Source organism: Epinephelus moara, chromosome 8 (genome assembly GCF_006386435.1).
Source record: "Epinephelus moara isolate mb chromosome 8, YSFRI_EMoa_1.0, whole genome shotgun sequence".
Lineage (NCBI taxonomy): Eukaryota > Metazoa > Chordata > Actinopteri > Perciformes > Serranidae > Epinephelus > Epinephelus moara.
Window position 1 is genome coordinate 31,908,574 of NC_065513.1, and position 20,069 is coordinate 31,928,642.

Below are 20,069 nucleotides of genomic sequence, written 5' to 3' on the forward strand. Positions count from 1 at the left end.
GAGTTTATTTGCTTGATTTGTTTTTGAGCCCTTTTGAGTCAGAAAGAGATATTTGATGCCGAGAAACCGGCCCAATAATGCAAAGCTCTTAACATCCTGTCAGAGACAAACTGCACGAAGTTGTGTTTTTGCCTGTATAACTAACTCCATCCTGATCTGATGTGATCACAACAAGAGCTTTAAAATTATATAATATACGAATAACAACATTTCATATCAGAATAAACTAAGAAATGTCATCGTAATTTCTGTAACATGTCATTTTAAAGGTCTTCTTGTGGTCACATCAGATTGGTATATAGTTAGTGAAAAGGGCATTTGCAGAATTTGTCCTGTTGCAGTGTTAAAGGTCAAATTCTGTCGTCCTTAGCGTCATGAAAATGTGACTGGTTGATAGATTATCCTCTTAAGATTTGCAATGACATATGACTTAATGAAATTATGTGTGTGTTATTCTTTTATACTGGCTCTATGTGTGAAATGGGGCAAAACATAATTGTAATGAAGGAGGGATGAAAAACAGGAGTGATAGCACATACAGTACTAAGCTGCCATTGGTGCAATGCTATCATCTATTTTACAACACTAGGGACATACTGTAGACCTTTAAAAATAAATCACCATGAGACATGGTCCCTCCAAATTAGCATGACAGCCACATTCTGGGGGGGGTCTGGCTTATGGACTAAGGGAAGTTCATTCTGTATGTGCTGCAGCCTAAAAGAATAATTATTTTTATGCTACAGTCACATTAAACGTGAACAAACTGGCTTGATTTCTTGTAAAAACAGAGGAAGCAGGTCGTGAGCAACGGAAGAAGGAATGACCAACATAATTAGCAAGAAATTGGTAAAAAGAGAAAATTAAAAACTAGTTAAAAATTAGTTAAAACAACAAAAACAAAACAAGGAAATGACCTGGAAAGAGTGCTTTAAAGATTATAATAATTCTCTGACATAATTTTAAAATGTAATAATTACTATACATATAGTCTTTCCCTAGCTTTCCCCAAATTTTTAAAAGATAACTTTCCAAATCTATTTTTTATTGCAATTTGTGGGACATTTCTTACCAAGTTGCTCATTGCCTTTTTTTCCCATGTCTTTGGCAGAAATTGAACCAGTGTTCAAAGCTTTCAATACTTACTATACTGCACAAGAAAAGTGATGTCGCTCCAGGTTTCAAAGGGTTAATGTTCCAATCCAGAGATTCTTTGTGAAGGGACTTAATGGCTGTGATCACAGGCACAGTTATACTGAGTTACCAGGTGCAGCAGAACATAATTCATATAAAAATAATATATTAAAATTGCAGTGATTCCAACCTTTTTTTTAAGTGTATCTTTTTTTTTACTTTCAATGCTGTCAATGAAAAAAGACTATAGATTTACATCTATAGCACCTCTACCACATGAAAATAACGTGATAGATACTGTTTTTTGTTGTTGTTTTTAAATAAATAAGTCCCTTTTCTTAGGATTAATGAAAATATCGCAGCAAATAAATTTGATCATGCTGTAAAAAGGTAATCGGATAATTGCTTTAATTTTATTTTGAAAGTAACCTGTCCTGTTCTGCTCTACATCAATATGCTGTGTAATGAATTCAGAAATATTTCCCAACTTGGAACAAGTCAATCTGAACCATCTCTGCCATCATGTGGTGACTTTGTGTCTGTGCAACACTTTGCAGATCAGACTTCCACAAACAATCACCTCTGATGATTAAGACACTGCTATTAGGACAGGAAAACTCTAAGATTTGGAAATATATTCTGTGTCCTGATAAAAGCAAGAACAAACATCATGCTCTTACAGTATCTGTAATGCAGATAACAATTTGCAGTTCTTAAGAAGATTTGTGCAGAGATACTCCAGCATGCTTATTTACAGCAAACTAGTACATGGAAAGAGAAAGCTGATTTCATTCACAAGTTTCAGACTTTTAAATGGCCCAGTTAGCCATTGTTTTGTGCTTTATGCAAACCTTAAAGTATCTGGTTCATCAGAAACAACAACAATTGAAATATTGATAGATATGGATAATATTTTTACACAACAATACAACTTTGTTGCTTCATATTTCAAGAGTGAATCTTAAGTCATAGTTCACCACTTGTTTTTGAATACAGTACAGTATGAGCCCAAACATTCAGGGATTAGACACCCCAAAACACCTGTACACTCTAATTATCTAATTAATCAAATCTGTGTAATTCATTTTCTTAATTCCACATGCTTGTTATTTTGGTTTAACACGTATTACCTGTACTCCAGTTTGCAGCATTTCAGCTCTATGAGCATACAAAATGGGCAAACATTGACAGTAAATGAAATTGTAATATTGAAGGTATAGTATGCAGGAATTGTCAGCTACTCTTTGTAAACAGTCTCCCCAGCAAAAGTGAAGTGAACACCAGCCCCAGATTTACTACAATTTGCATTTCTGTCTGTGCTGTGTCCACAACATGTGTCATGTTGGATGCATGTTGCTTATGGCACCCAGCACCTGGTTGCTACTCAACCTCACCTGCACACTGTGCACAGGAACATCCCTGCAGAGTCTCTGGGTAAAGACAGATAAATGCACCACCACACACTTCTAATGGGTCATAAATGATGACTTGGAGGAATTACTTTTGTATGAGTTCATACATTTATTTTAGGAAACTTCTGCAGAGTATATCTTTAAGAGTAGGTTTGCAAAGATTCATTTTTACCAAAGGGTTAAAAAAAATTAAAGATACAGAATAAAAAGACAGTGGTAAGTGGTAATGAGATTAATTAACCTTTGTATAAATGAACACCAATTACCGAGGAATATTATTTTAAAAATCCTTCAGTGTGCACATTATGTTTAAGCTTTTGCCGCCACCTGCTGACCAAATTGAGTAATGAGTGTTTAACCATCGTGGCCCAGTTGGTCAGAAGTAATCTGATGAGATTTTGGATATCAGATTGAATCGAATCTTGAAAATAGGATGTTCAAAAAAGGATTCTGAAATCAGATTAGATCACGTAATCAAGTCTTGATTTTGATCTGGCTCATATCCTCAATATGTGTTGCTTAAAACCTTTCAGTAGGATTGGGATACCTTTGATCCAAGAAATCAGGATTACTAAATAGATTTTTAGTTTTAAGTTTAAAAAAAAAAGTTAAAAAAGATGTTGTCCTGATAACATAATCCCCAAAGATCTATCAAACAAAAAATATTTGGTTATAATCTTTGGTGGCTGCCTATGTTGTGACGTGTTGTCCCATTTAGAGCACTGTTAATCTGGATTTAGTAATCTTGAAAAGTTTCCAAACTGATCCAAACTAATTTTTTTTTGCACAACTGGTGACAGATCTTTATTTTGATCATCACTATTTATACCATTGTTGCTCAAAGTGTGGCCTGCGGGACAATGGCAGCCTTCGGAAACATTTTATGTGCCCTCTGAACATTATCTGAAATGCATGCATTATATTTCAATCATTTGCAGTCCATTTCAGTCCTTTTACTTTCAATAGCTTATATTTAATACACTACTAAGAGATCAATGCTGGTGCTGTTAGCTAAAGTTAGTGATTTCGGTGGACAGCTACCGTGCAGCCCACAGTCACATGCTGGCTTCCTAAATTGGCATTAGTCATCAAACCTTTGAGCCCCCCTGATTTATATTGGTCAAGTAATACAAGTGAATGCAAGCGTCTGCCTTCTCTTGTTTTCCACATATAAAAAATAAAACATCTTCGTTGCCATGTCAGAAATTTGTCGTGTGTTCAGAATGGCCTTGAAAATTCCTAGTGGTTGCCTGAGCTCAGAGGAAAATGACAAACAGACATACCATGACATTGCTTTGCCCTTAATGACACACCACAGCTATTTTCCCTGCTACAATAAAATAGCTCCTTTGTGCTTTCAAACTCTCCGAGCACACATGTATGTTGAAAGTGTAATACACACATCTTGGATTACACCGAAGAAAATTGCATTCTTCTCTGTGCTACAGTCTATATTTCTTTAATTTCTGTGAGGGGTACTGCACACTGAGGCATCCTGGTGACCCAGGGATGTAGGATGCATGACATACAACCACAACAGCTCTGGTTCCAGCCCTGTTTGGGATCTTGTTGCGTGTCATCTCCTCTCATATCGAGTGTCAGAAACAAAAATCAATCATGGGGCACTGCTTGAAGCTAGGTAGCACACTGTACTGTGGTTGCCCTGTCACATTTTAAATGTAGGATGTCATGTTCTTAGCATACTGTTTCACTGTACTTACAATGCCTCGCCAGGAGGTCGTGTAAATTGTTAGCATCTGCCAGTTGTTACTACTGTGGACCATTTTTGGTTTAAAAAATGGAAACACTCTCTCACAAGTCTGTCTCCAATTTATTGCCAGCAAACACTTGTGGCACTTATCAAGACCAAGCACAGCGTACTGTTTCACTATAGATGTATATACTCTGACTGGGAAGACAGAAATAATCTTAACTTGCATGTGAATGTGTTTTTAATGTGTGTGAGTGTGTGTCATCTGTTGAGGAAGCACATTGCGCCGTGCTGATATCTTAATCTGCAAACCACTGGCTGCCAACTCATGACTTGCATAACATAATGTATCCTCTTACCCACATTTACAGCATTCATCACTTCCTGCGCTTCTCTTGAGGATTGTTGGGATGCACCTGTGCAAATCTAACAAAAAAAATTGTGTGTGGGGGGGTGTCATGTGACAGGACAGTAGCTTCACCCGCAAGTCACATTGCCACCATGTCTGTGTGCAGTCATTGACTCGTGAGCCCCTCTGAGCCGGCTGGATGTGACTGCTGTCTGGCTCACAATGCAGCAGGGAAAACCTGGGCCTTAGATTCCCATTGGTCAGCAGATGGGTGTGAAAGAGGGATTAGCGCTGTGCTACAGTCCACCCAGAATTCTGTGTGTGTGAGTGTGTGTGTGTGTGTGTGTGTGTGTGTGTCTGTCTGTCTGTGTGTGTGTGTGTTTCTGTAACTGTATTCATGTCTCTGCATATTGCATAATGTTTTTATAACATAGGAATTTGAGACAAAAGCCGTCAAACAAGCGCTAGAGACAAAATCTGTTTAATACATTTCATAAATATTTCAATTTTATACACGTTATGAATTTGTTGTCCGTTCGCACATATTGTTTTTGTCCTTCTCATACATATCTAATATTTTTCAGTGTAGGTTTGTCACAATATATAACAGTTTTTATTTTATTTCACTGTTGGTCCCTTTTTATTTATTTGGCATTTAAACTTTTTTTCTTGTTATTAAATATGTTAATTATTCAAAGTATACATTTATGTCATTTTCATTTGCAATTTCTGTCAATGTGTTTTTTTGTTCAGTAGGGCTGTACCAATATATCATGTGACCTGTGTCACACCTGTTTCCAACACATTTTACACCGTGATGAAGACTCTCTAGTTGAAATACGATGGATTATCCATGTATTGATAAAGGATTTTTAACTACAGTCAGAGTACCTCAGATGCATTTTTGGACTGCCTGCCTGTACTATGGACTTTTACACTGAGTGAGCTGGTCAGTCGTTGTAGTCTTTGCCCCATCCTCAAAGAACTAACGCAGAGTCTTAATCCAGTGCAGTACTCCCTATTTTTTCCTCATTATCAGAGACAAAATCTGTGACTTCAATGTCATTTTTTTGCAATAATGTTTACAAATTATTCTGTGTTGCTGAGAGTATACCCACCTATCATCCAAAAAGCTACTGGATATAGGAGATTATACCCTCATTCTCCTTGGTAACCTACATCTACATAGTAGTACACCCACTTTATCAACTACCACCATACCACTGGTCTTAAGTAGTAACTTTTGTTGGTAAATGTGAGACTTTTGTGTTGCATCTTCACAACCTCAAACAAGGAAGTCAGACTGATGATGCGGAAATTACTATCATTGGTCAAATTTACAGAGAAGTTGTGGTAACTGGACAAAACTGCAAGATTATACAGAGTTGCTGGCATCACAATGTCGTAACACCCTGGAGGGAGTAAAAAAGATATTGTCTCAGAAACAGGATCTAACTTTATTTCTGTGGATATGTTACCGTTTAATCTTTTAAATGTAATCTTTCAAAGAAATCAAATCAAATAAAACCAAAACGACTTAGAATTAGTGTACAAAACTATAGTTAACTTTTCACCTCCCTGTCCAGTACAGTCATCTTAAATGTACATCCAAGAAGACACTCTCTGGGATTGTGACAAAGGCAAGTAAAATAGTTGGCAGTGAAAACAACCCTTGACCCAATTCTTTACAGAGAGGACGAGGAGGAAAGCAAGGAGTATCTTGGCAGATAGCTTCCATCCTCCCTTTAGCCAGTTCAAGCTCTTGAGCTTCAGGAGGCGATATAGAGTCCCTCTAGCAACTAAAATGTATTTAATGTATCCTTCATCCCAAGTGCCATCACTGTCCTTAATTCAACAAAGTCACTGACGAGTTTTAAACCACAGACAATGAGCTGATTTAATATGTTTTGTAATGTAATGTTGTCTTTTGTGTCTGGTGAGCCAAAGACTAATTTCCACCCCTGGTAGACAATAAGGATATATTCTATTCTCTTTTGTTCTATTCTACTTAAATGGCAAGATGCCAACAGAAGCAAGTGGAAAAGACTTTTTGTCATAACATGGTCTAGTAAAAAAATAGACAAAGGCTTGTGCTGTGATTAAAAATGGTCCTCAAACATCCCGTCTGACTTCAAATGATTCATAGTCCTCCTCAGTGGGGATTTTTAATGACGTCCCCACACTGCTCCATTATGTCGAGGCCTGACAGGAAAAAAGACCACAGGCTTTGCTTTTTCAAGATCCTTCCTCAGATTGTTCAATGTAATTTAACAGGGTGAGCTCAGAGAACTTTCTGCGCTGTCCGTGACATTATGTATACAAATGAAGGAATGCAGGATCCTGTTAAAAGAGTGAGACTCACCTCACAAGTTTTTACCCTTTTTGACTTCTGTGCAAAGTAAACGGTTCAGGATCTCTTGTCAACAAAACAATTAAAAGAAAAGATTATCCTTTTCCAGGAACTGCGCTGTGTCACTACCACACAAATGCATGAAGTGGCTCATTTTGAAATCTCAAGGTGCTCCGGCTCACCAGATGACTTACACACGAATCATGACTGCACAAAAAGAGCAGTAGGCGTAGGGGTTCACAAGCTGAATAAGGTAGAACATTGTTTCATCCTGGCCACAAGAACCCATTGAATCAACTTATCTGAATCACATAGCTGTGGGTTGTGCATCTGTGGCCAACCTGCCTCCCTAAAGACCACAGTTTATCTTGAAACTGAAGTCTGATACAGATCATCTGCTGCTTCAGTGCATTTCAGCCCCCAGGGTTACGACTGCATTGGGAATTCTAGAAAACTTTTATCATCTAAACTTTTATTTGCCTCACAGCTCCTCGCAGACTGTGAAATAGAGAAGTTTGTATGCTGATTTTTGAAGACCAGAGAGAGCCTTTAATGAATTTTTGTGGCTGATGACATGAAAGCTGAAAGTTTGGCAACTTATAGGGTACGCCTAAGTTCATAACTGTGATTTAAGATTTGACCTACTTGGGAGGGTGGAGATAGATAATGTTTAATCATCTGTGTCATCAGTCAGTAAGTTCACTGGTCTAAGCAAGGACAGCAACATAGAAGCACCACAGTGTTACAGTAAAACCCATCTGTAGGCAAAGGTTAATATTGTCACTTAACTGTATGGAATAATGTTCCTCTACTGAGACAAAATAATGAAGTAATTAACTACATATATGATATAAGTCCAGTCAGATGTCCAGTCTTTACACCACAAACTGCTGCCTGTGCATCTCTGTTCTGACTTTCACCTTTCCAACAGACTGTGTCAAAGTAAAAGTGGAGGTTATAGGACCATGATTAGTGAGTGTCAGTCAGCCTATCAGGACAACAGCAGCCTTTCAAAGCAATCACACTGTGACCATTAAGTTAATGGACAAATTATAACCAGTGGTGTCTGGTGAAATGAGTGCATGACTGTGAGAGTGGTTAAAGGAAAAGTTCACCCCCAAATCAAAAATACATATATTTCCTCTTACCTGTGGTGCTATTTATCAGTCTAGATTGTTTTGGTGTGAGTTGCAGAGTGTTGGAGATATCAGTCGTAGAGATGTCTGCCTTCTCTCAAAATTAATGGAACTACATGGCACTCAGCTTGTGGTGCCCAAAGTGCCAAAAAAAATACATCTGTGCAGTGATACAGTTGGCGGGTGTAATTCATCAAAAAGAAAGTAGTTCCTACATGAAACTGCTCACAACCACGTCTGTGGATTATCTTGAGTAACTGGGTTGTGATTTCTGGAAAGAGACATTGCTGCTGAGTTTTTCAAATTAATTTTTTGGGCACTTTGAGCATCACAAGCTGAGTGCCATCTAGTTCCATTATATTGGAGAGAAGGCAGACATCTCTACAGTGAATATCTCCAACACTCTGCAACTCACACCAAAACAATCTAGACTGATAAATAGCACCACAGGTTAGAGAAAAAATATGTAATTTTGATTTTGGGGTGAAGTGTCCCTTTAAAGAGGTGCTTTAAAGTGGCCTTTTTACTCCCAACTGCAGAGCTGCTCAGTGGCCACCAGATCAGACGAACTGAACTGGGTGGCTTCTTCTATCACAGTACTTCTGCAAAAGAAGCTTAACTCTCAGTGAAGTCAATAAAGTTTACATTTTAAAACTGACTATAATCATAGCAGCAGAGATACTGTATCTGGACTTCTAATCCCGTATATATGTGAGGCTCAGAAAGCACTGTATCCTATCCAGTGTTTCCCATAGTGCAATCAAAAGCATCTTTTCCTTTCGACCCTTCCTGCCCGGTAAATGCCCACATCTTTCAAATTCCTTAACCCCACTTCACAATGCAGGCTTTCTGTTAAGAATCTGTAGCTGAGATGATGTCATCAGAGTCATTTTCTTCTCCAGACTTCTCCAGAGCCACAAAAGATGTCACACAGCGGCTTCCACAGGCTGAGTTATACCTCCAGTGACTACTACACTGTTGTGAAATGTCCCTTTAATAATAATAATATTATTAAAATTTGACTCATTTTTCTCATTAAACAATATGACATCAGAGGGTGTAATAATCTGTGTGGATGTTAAGCAACAAGCACCAGCTAGCATTCTTTCCAAAATAGCTTTCTGGAATGAAACCACTCATTGAAAATTAAATGTCTTTGAACTCTTTCACCACCCTGCTTATTTCCTTTACAGTCTCTCACACACATGCTCCAATAAAAGCTCTTACATCATTGTTTTCCAGCAAAGAAAAAAGGCTTTGGATGTCCTCTAACTGTAAGACAGCCTATTGTAAGATAGAATAAAACATCTCATAAAAACTGTTTGTTATTCGGGGTCTTCATATTCTGAATTTCTTATTCATGTCTCAAGCAGAGCTCTCTGCTCAGCAATGAGTTGTAAATGCAGAAATTAAAGGGTTCAGGAGGATGAGAGATGAGACAAGACTTAAAGGAAGTTTATTTTTATTTTTATTTTTATGTTATTTGTCATTTGATTTAGTGTTGTTTGTCCACTCATGATGTGGCTCTGGAAGGATATTAAAAGTTATTCAAATTAACACTGATGGGCGGGGGCTTCTTTTGAACACTTTTTGCTTCCTTTGAACTTAGATTTGACTTTCTTAAGAAGTAATTAATTTGGACTTTCAGCTTGTGGTGATGTATATCTGCTCTTCCTGCCTGATCACACCCGGATTTCAACCCACAGGATGTGTCTATAGCCTCCTTTACTCCGCCTAGACTTTATGACAGACTGAATTTCACACCCTTTGATAATACGACTTGGGTCAAAGTTTGGATCTGCAGGTAAGAGGCAGAGCACATGTCCTAATTTGGTCAGCGTGTCCGGTGCGTCACCGCTGAGTCTCCGCGCTGCGCAGCCACAACTTTGACAAGTGCGGCGGCTTCATTTAATCAACTCATACAAATGGAATAAAGACGACCATGGAGCTCTTCTGGGGACATTTAATCTTCACTATAGTCGTCATCAGTAAGTATTGAACATGTTTTTTTAACTTTGAACGTGTTGTTGTCACCCAAAGAGTAAAAAGACAAATATTTTCGCCACGAATAGCGAGGGTTTTATATCGTTTTCATAAGATTGGAGTCGGTACAGTTTATTAGTCGTTTGTTATAGCGTTGTATGTGATTGTTAAAAGTTTTCATACACTTTAAAGACATCTGAAGAGCAGCAGATGAGTGCGTGCTCAGTCTGCAGCCCCTTTTACTGAATGAATCTGCTTTTGTTTTGGAATAGATTTCACATCACCCTGCAGCGTTTCTCCCTCTGCAAACACATGCATGATCCATAGTCAGCCAACATGGATTAAATAACACCACAGTGTTGTATAGTGTAGAAAAGAAGCCACATAATACACAATGTTGCTCGATGTTTGCTGTGTAACCAGTGGAGGGAGGGTTTCAAACAGCAGCCAGACAGAGACTTTTGATTATTCTCCCATATATCCCCCTGTATCTGAAATGAAAGGAGATGTTAATGTGTTGTGGGGTTTGCAGAGTGCTGCTCTGTGCTGCAGGTAAACAGGCGTGGTAGGAGTCTGTGCAAGTGAAGGTCTCTTGAGTCCAGTACCCATCCACATTCCTCTGACTGCTGATTGAGGGGAAGGCAGGCTGATAGTTGAGCTCTGCCTGTATGGGCTTGTGGGTGTGATTCTGCAAGACTTACTACTAGAAAAAAATTCCATGTCCTGAGGGGGTTCAGAAAGGCTGTGTTTGAAGGTGGATTGTGTCTATGGTGAAACACACTGTTCCAGGACGAGCCAGCGAGTCTCTTAGCCAATCTTTGTATGACCTTCATGTGTTGTAAAGTTCCTTTGGTGGGTTGTCCCGTCATTATGAGTCAACCTGATGTGGGTTTTTAAAACATACATGATTCAGCCACAAAACCACCCATTTGACTCTAAAGAGGAAGTCATGATGCTGGAGATTTAACATGACATCCTCCCTTCATAAACAACCAAAATCATGGTAACAATTTTGTTTAGAACATTTAGATAAAATTAATGGTGGTGTTGATAGTAGTTATAGCACGTACAACTGTTTAGACAGTGTCATTATTATCGGTGCAGAGTTATATGATGATCAGTGTCACTGTCATGCAACCTCATCCTTCTCTTCCTCCAGCTGACAGAATTTGGCATGCCACATGCTTCAACGTCGGCACTGCAGGTGCCAAGATTTTCAGCGGACCAGCTGTGGAAGAGTTTGGCTACACAGTCCAGCAAGCGACAAACCATGAAGGCAAATGGTATTGATTTTAACTATTTGTTTTATTGTCTAAGTCCTAGACTGCATTGCTTTTGTCTGTGTTTCCATCTCAAACGGCATCCTGTCTGGGTGCTACGGCTCTCAGTTCAGTTAATCATTCATTTAGTTAATATTTCTTTGCAACTCCTTTGAAAAAGCAATAAAGGTGAGGAAGATAATGACATCCCATATCCCATGACATGCAGAGAGCAGTTTTACACATTCAGTGGGACACTTATGTAGATACACTTCGTCAGTACAAGCCTGCACATCTAAACTGGCTGAAGTCCAGAACAAAAGGCCCAGTGTGTAGGATTTGGGGGGATGTACTGGCAGAAATGGAATATAATATCATAAGTATGTTTTCTTTAGTTTATAATCACCTAAAAAATACGAATCATTGTATTTTTCTTACCTTAAAATGAGCCGTTAGTATCGACATACAGAGCGGGTCCTTTCCTACAGAGTTTGCCACATTGATTCTACAGTAGCCCAGAATGGACAAAACCAAAGACTGACTCTCGATAGGGCCATTCATGTTTTCACGTCAGCCTCTCTGTGACGAGAATGTGAGAAACTGCTTTATTCTGTGTTTTAACCGGTTTAAATCACCGGGTCAGTTTGTTTTGGAGAGGAAGAGACCTCTGTGGATAAGTCTGCTCCTCGTAAAAATCTCCTGAACGTCTCGATCTTAAGTTATCAGAGACAAAAGGTGAGCGCACATAAGCAGGCGCTGGGCTAGTAGCTAGTTTGCGACCTGCTGAACAGTGTTGGAGAAACGCTGATTTGTATCATGGAACTGCTTCGCTCAGTGTTTTCACTGGTTTTAATCACCGGGTCCATTTGTTTTGGAGAGGAAGAGACCTCTGTTGATGATTCAGCTCCTGGTTAAAACCTCCTGAACAAGAAATTCTAACCTGGAGACGTTTCAGCAGGTTGCAGTCTGCAATCCTCACTGCTAGATGCCACTAAATCTCACAAACAGATCCTTAAACAAGGTGCTTGACATGTTTCACAGGACAAGCACTGACGTTGGTCCTTACTGACTTACCTTCAAACAGCTGTGTGTGTGTGTGTGTGTGTGTGTGTGTGACAAAAAAATCCTTGTAGCTAATCTCAAAGATGCAGGGACACTCAAATTGCTTTGCCCCGGGGGCCACTTTTACAAAATGACAAGATTCCAGGGGCTTAATAGACAAACTGTAATAATAATTATTAGTAGTATGTAATAAATGAATTGCTTATTATCAACCTTTCAGTGTTTCCTGTCCTCACTCATCTTTGCAAAGATGTAAAGCCAGTTGCAGCAGCTGTGCACAGGTCAGGTGTACGCAGGGGTGTTTCTAGGATTTGAGGACGTTTGGGGCTTACCCCAGACATCTGTCAGGTATTTTTTTGGATAAACAAGCTCTTTTTTGATGCTTTTGAAATAGAATATGGTCAGCAGGCCGCCTGGCTCCCTATCCGTAGGTCAGACTGTGAATTGAGTATCACTTCTCTACAGGGTTGAGATCTTAGGCTGTTGTTGGTGTACACTATCTGTAATATTTCTGTATCTTTGAAGTACTATGTGTCACATCGTGGAGAATTTTCCTGGCAGAAGTATCTATTTTGCAAATGAAGGCCTGTTGCAGTAGAGTGATGCACCTGGTCATCAGTACTGTCCTGGTGTTCGGTGGCATGTAAACAACTCTCAGAGCTGTCACACTACCACCACTGCAAGCCTGTGCTGGTGACAGCATGGAGCCAAGGATTCACTGTGCAGTCATCAGTTTGTTGCCACAGACACCATGATTTAAGAAAACATCCCGTTTCATGCAAGTCCAGTTCAGCTGTATCATTTTGCTTTTAAATGAGGGGAATGAAAATTGTAGTGTTTCCTACTTAACACACTTTAAGGTTGGAGGTGTAGTGTGTTGTTAAATGCGTCTCTGCTCTGTTGTACTATCACCTTTTTAGATGTGCTCATGGCACAGCTCTAGGGATGGCAGTGTCAGCCTGTCAGTCAGCTGCTCAGTCCACCAATCCACAGATATTCATCTCCTGACTTTTCCCCTAGCAACACCAGTAAAATGGCATTTGTGTTTTTTACCGAAATATGAACATGTTAGCATACTGACAAAGCACAGGCGTGTCTAATGCTGCATTCATGTGCTCCTCTGATGGTCCCATTTCCCAAGTTGAGAATTTGTTTTGCAGACTTTGTTGTGTTTATGAGTTTTATGACGTAATGTGGAAACAAAAGGGATGCTACAAAGAAGATGTGTTGTATTTAATCTGTATGAACAACACACTGACAGATGTTTTCTGTATTTGCGTGACAACAAAGTGTCATACATTTATACATTCCCTCAAACTACTAAAATATCACTTTGACTGACTTATTATCAGGGCTAATGCTAATACATGACTTTTCTTACTCATCTAGGTCACTCTACGTGGACAGCAACCGGCAGTTACAGCCTAATACCATATTACAGATTACATGACAGCGGAAAAATGATATGCAGTATGTGCATGTATAAAAAGTTTCTTACAGTCAACCAAACGTTCTCTTTTGTCTGCCATGTTTCTGCATAGATTATGTCAAAGTTGACAAATCATGCACCAAAGTTATGGCAGACTTTCTGAGTTGTTGTTTTGACCGGAGGGAGCGTTCACATGAATCTTCCCAGTCAGGAACTAATTTTTCAGATTATTCAAACATCAGATGAATGCACGATAGGCACAGCCTCACAGAGCAGCTTTCTTACATGGCTGTAGAGTCTTTTTCTTGCTCTTAAACAAGCTTTCTCTAAGTCCTTCTCCTTCTCTAAAGACTGTCGGGAAATCATTTTTTTAAACTTATAGATAATGTGAAGGTATTTCACTCCACGTGGGATGGGGGCCAAATCTTGTGAGCTTTGTGTTCTGTTAACTGTCTTACCAAAGTGAATGCATTCAGTCCAAATCGTGATGGTTTAAAATATCTGGGCCTGTGAGTAGAGGTGGTGCAGCAGGCTCTGTAATCCAGCCTCAGCCTGCTAGTTATATGGATCTGTGTTGTTTATCGTAATTAGTTTGTCCATGTATCATTGCTTGACCACCTTGGCAGGCACAGTTAACAGAGTGTGATCCTCACAAGATGACGCCCCCTTCCAAAATAATTTAAGACACCTTCACATTCTCCACAGCAGTTAGTAAGTATTGCACAAGATTTTTAAGGTGGATGCAGAAATTTGGGAGTTTTAGAAAACAAAATTTATCAGTCTAGCTCCACTGATAAGTTGATGTTGCAATACACTGTTGATGCATCCTGGGTAGATTCCTGCAAAACTGCAGAAACTGTGGTCTTAAAAACCCCTCAGTGCTCAGCTTTGTTTGAGCTGCTACAATCTGCACGTCACACAAACAATCCTGTCACGTTTAAAGCCTCCTACACATTTGTAACACTTAGTTAAACATTAACTGAGCTTCTCCGTGATGTCTGGATGTTGTGCACTCTGAGTCACTGTCCCATAGAGTAACTCACTGTCTGGAGGAGTGTCCCATTTGCATGACTGGGGGGAGTGTCCAGTATCTGATAGCGCTCTGTCACTGCATATTGCACAAAACTATCCATGAGAAAGCAGCAGTGGCACATCCTGTTTCCTGTCCTGTCTAGCTAATAGAGAGGAATGATGTGTTCCACTTCTGGAGTCTTGTTTGACACTGTGGGAAAAAGACAGTATCTTTAGGTTTGGGGTCAGCCTTTTAACAGTGTTGGGATTTCTGTTAGCGGTGGTTTGGGATTTTGAGAAATGTCTAAATCTGAAAGGTCCAGTGTGTAGGATTTAGGGGGGTTTATTGGCGGAAATTGAATGTGATACAGTAGCTATGTTTTCTTTAGTGTATAATCACCTGAAAATAAGAATTTTTGTTTTCATTACCTTAGCGTGAGCCGTTTATATCTACATAGGGAGCAGGTCCTCGTCCACGGAGTTCGCCATGTTGCACCACCATGTTTCTACAGTAGCCCAGAATGGGAAAAAAAAGCACACTGGCTATTGATTGAGTTGTGTTTTCACTTCGGCCATTGTAGTTTGCAGCCCAACCACGACAAGCTAATCAGCTTTGGTATAAGCACTGATTTTTAACATGAAACTGCTGTATATTTGCTCTGTTTTTAGCGGTTTAAATCACCGGGTCTGTTTGTTTTAGAGAGAATGAGACCTCTGCAGATAAAAACCTCCCAAATGTCTGGATCTTAAGTTCTCAGAAAAGAAAAGTGAGCGCACAGTAGCAGGTGCTTGGCTAGCGGCCTGTCCGCCACAAGCCTAACAGTCAGTACGTTTACTAGGACAGTTTAATTCCACTTTTAATCGGAATGAAAGGCCATTCCGATTAAAAGTGGTCATGTAAACGGTCATTCCGATTGAAAATTAAATCCGATTAAAGGGGGTGGTTTATTCCGTTTGTCATTCTGAATGAAAGAATTTTGTGTGCATGTATACACTCATTCCTCTTTAAGTTCATTCTGGTCTTTCTGCGCATGCTCGTTTCCTTGCCCTTCTGGCGCGATGACGTATATAGCGCGCATAGCAACGGGCTGCATAGCAACGGGCTGAGATAGAGCAGTCGGACTCGTTGCACTCACCGGTTTCCATTCGCCACAGCACGGTCTTCTATCTCCCTTCTTCGACCTTCTACCTCCCTTCTCCTCCTCAACAGACGAAGCATTAGCAGAACAAGGTTGTTGTCGTACTGCTGCTTCAAGAATATAAGCAAAACAAGCCCGAAAAAGGCACTAAGAACGGCGTCGTCAAGCATCTTGTTATCCGGAGCGAGGACTACAGTGTTTTCTTCCGGTAAACGTAAACACGTAACATCCACCCCGCCCCCTATCCAATCAGAAACCTTCCCTGCCCCAAACCTTGCGCAGACCCAAATAAAGGCGATTAAACTGATCTCCCGTGTAAACCCTCATTCAAAATGAATATTTCCCATGTAAACTACCTGGAAAAACTTTAATTCTGAATGATTTCATTCAGATTTATTTCATTCGGAATGAGAGACATCATGTAACTGTAGCCACTGTCAGAGAAACACTGATTTGTGATGTGAAACTGCTTTATTCAGTGTTTTATCCAGTTTAAATCAGAGAAAGAGACCTCTGTGGATAATTCGGCTCCCAGTAAAAACCTCCTGAACATTGAAACCTGAAGAAAATCTAACTGGGAGAAGTTTCACCTGGTTGCAATCTGCAATCCCCACTACTTAGCCAATATAGATGCATATAAATCCTACACACTGCTCCTTCAAGTAACAGCTTGATCCGCAGCAAGCAGCATCTGAATGTAGAGATGTGGAGAAAATGTGTTTGAAGTGGATATTTTCTGTGTGAACTTGCTGAAACTTGTTTGTTGTTTCTTAAAATATTAAAAGCATGAGATAACTGACTTGTTGCCACTTGCCCAGAACAAGACTACGGAAGTGCATTGCATTCATTGAATAAATAAAATTATCTCGTAATTACGAGATAAGATGTCCATTTTTAATATATACAGTCAATGCAATGCTCTTTTGTACAGATTACTAGTTACCTGTTCGACATGTAATCCATAATTTTTTTTTTAAAGATATTTTTTGGGGGGGGATTTTGCCTTTAATTTATAGAACAGCTAAGCGTGAAGGGGGAGAGAGAGAGGGAATGACATGCAGGCCACAGGCTGGAGTCGAGCCCGGGCCGCTGCGGCAACAGCCTTGTACATGGGGCGCCTGCTCTACCCACTAAGCCACCGACGCCCCATAATCCATAATTAAACTATTTTAATGACTTCATCATAGTACTGTACCTTATTACTTTTTATTACTTTTTGATTATTTTTCTAACTAATGTTTTAATTGGGCAATAAAGCTGAATTGAATCTGTGAGATCCCTTTATCATAATTCAGAGATCCTTATCTATGAGATAAGGTGGATTTTTTTTTTTTATTCAGTGAATGCAATGTGCTTCCATACAAGACCATATAAAGTACTGTTACAATATTAAAGACTGATATTTATGTATATTACATATTGCTTTTCTATTACAATTGGCCCAGAGGTTACTGCAGTCTGATTCCTGTTTTATTTTGACGTATACTAGCAGGAACAGTAGTAAAAAAAACAAGATATAACAACAAATAATTTGGATGACTTACATTCAACTGCTGTATATAAAGCTGGTCATGATCTGCACCCCAAAACATCCAGAGATGACTCTTGTGTTTATGGGAGTGGTGACGGATATTGTTGTTTTCTGTAGGCTCCTGGTTAGTGCCCCATGGAGTGGCTACAGTCAAAACAGGAAGGGGGATGTTTACAAGTGTCCAGTCTCAGGGTCCAGAAACAACTGTGACAAGCTCAATCTTCAAGGTAAGGTTTGGTGTTTTACTGTTTAACCTTTGACCTCTCTACCAAACATTGGCCATGTACTTAAAATGCCTAAACTGAACTGAACAGATGCGTCATCTTGAAACATCTGGGAGGTCTCCAGACATTTAGCTTTTTTTGTTGTATGTTTTAAAATATAAATTGTTTTACAGCAAAGCATTTGTATTAGTCGTACTTATGATGATTATATACATTCCAGATTTAACAGCTTTGATGTGAACTTAAAGAGTATTTTGTTGTCTTTGCCACTTTATCCACAGGTTCTGTTCGTATACCAGATGTTAAAAGCGTCGATGTCAACATGTCCCTGGGTTTGACTCTCACCCGGATGCCTGCAGTGAATGGTTTGATGGTATGTGCATGTGTGTGTGTGTGTGTATGCATGTGTGTGTGTGTGTGTGTGTGTGTGTGTGTGTGTGTGTTTGTGTTTTCACAAAAAAGATAGAAAGGAAGTCATATTGTTCCTGTGATAGATTATATCTTTTCTTTTTAACCTAAAATACTACACGTTTACTATGAATCTATTTTTTGTCTTTGTGTTGGTTATCCATTCTGATACATGTTTATTAACATGGCCTTTAATTGCCATTTGACATGTAACCACAAAATGGGCAGATTTTGATGACACAGTAAGTCAGTCATAGTCACTCATGATTTTCGTTGAAATCTCTCAGCTGAAGGAAATGTGTCAGTGGTTTCCGGTTAATAAGTTACTATAGCAGGAAGTCGTGTCAAGATACTGCAAAACTACTAATTTTGCAGGTTTCACTTTGTTGTTACTTAACCAGTGGTGGAATGTAACTAAGTACATTTATTCCAGCACGATACTTTTAAGGTACTTGTATTTTACTTGAATATTTCCATTTTCTGCTACATTATACTTCTACTCCACTACATTTATCTGACCACTCCGGTTACTTTGCAAAATCAGATCATTAATACAAAATATAAATCACTTAATAGATTATGATAAATTGTTCTAAGCTATGCTACCCAGCATTAAAGTAATTTAACCAGCTGCAACATTAAAGTTACTAACACATTTTAATGTATCTTACTATATCATGACGAAAACTCTGTTTGTCTGTGTGTCTGTTCCACGTTTTTCTCCTCACTGACTTGGTCAATCCATGTGAAATTTCGCACAGTGGTAGAGGGTCATGGGAGGATGCGAATGAAGCAATATTACATCAATTGGCCAAAGGAGATTGAAATTGCAAACTTTGAATGGGCATATCTCATGCCCCGTATGTCGTAGAGACATGAAACTTTGCACAGAGATGCCTCTCCTCATGAGGAACAAATATGCCTAAGAACCCATAACTTCTGGTTATATAGATTTTCCACCATTTTGAATTTTTTGAAAAACACTTAAAATCGATCTCTTCCTAGGAAGTTTGACCGATCTACATGAAACTGGGTGAACATAATCCAGGGACCAATATCTAAAGTTCCCTCGTGGCAAAAGTTGGAAAACTTACTAAAACTGAGCTTCTATAAGGCAATGAATATTGCGGAGGGCGTGGCTCATCACATAAAGGTGTATAACATCTCAAGGGTTTCACCCATCACCACGCAACTTTGTAGGCATATGACCACACATAATCTGAGGGGACCCCTCCATTATTGACCCCATCAAACAAAATGGGGGCTCTAGAGAGCTAATTTCTTATCTAGGCTGAACCACCATATCCATTTTTACTAAACTTGGTATGTAGAATAGGATGCCTCAAGGTGACTGGAGAAATTTAACTCTAATTGGCAACTGGGTGGCGCTATAACAACAGAAAAATGCTTAAAAATGGCTGAAACGCGACCGATTGCTGTGGCTCCCCCTGTGGCCCAATGTTGTTGTTTTTTTCTAATTTTTGGTATGACTAAGTCATGGTATGGTATGCTGTACATAATCATGGAAACTGTCAGTGTGTCATTCTGTCAGTCAGTCATTCTGTCTGTCCCACGTTTTTCTACTCACTGACGTGGTCAATCTATGTGAAACTGCACATAGGCATTGAGGATTGGCATAGGTAGAAGGTGACAAAGCTACCAATGGGTATGAACTAGTATGATTATGAACAATGAATATTGAATACTTTATATTTGGTCATTCAAATGTATTTCTGTAAAGAGTATTTCTACACTGTGCTATTATGATTTTGAAAAAAAGAAATGCAACTGGACCGAGATTTTTGGTGATTATTTAAGGGGAGACTTTTTACACATACTTGCATTGACAAAATGGTTTCAAGTTTCAGTTAGCGTAGCAAAACATTTGTTAATCCAAAAATAACCCTTCCATTTTCATTCCTTTAAGTGTC

At 39.2% G+C, this 20,069-nt stretch overlaps 1 protein-coding gene across 1 annotated transcript in view; it reads left to right on the forward strand.

Annotated features, from left to right (window-relative positions):
* The first annotated feature begins 9,955 nt into the window (after positions 1-9,955).
* Positions 9,956-20,069, forward strand: part of itga2.2 (integrin, alpha 2 (CD49B, alpha 2 subunit of VLA-2 receptor), tandem duplicate 2) — a 30,690-nt gene continuing 20,576 nt past the window's right edge. Inside the window, exons 1-4 of the mRNA XM_050051677.1 lie at positions 9,956-10,080; positions 11,235-11,358; positions 17,624-17,733; positions 18,012-18,103. Coding sequence (XP_049907634.1) covers positions 10,035-10,080; positions 11,235-11,358; positions 17,624-17,733; positions 18,012-18,103 — 372 coding nt within the window. The 5' untranslated portion in view covers positions 9,956-10,034. The remainder of the gene's footprint in view (positions 10,081-11,234; positions 11,359-17,623; positions 17,734-18,011; positions 18,104-20,069) is intronic.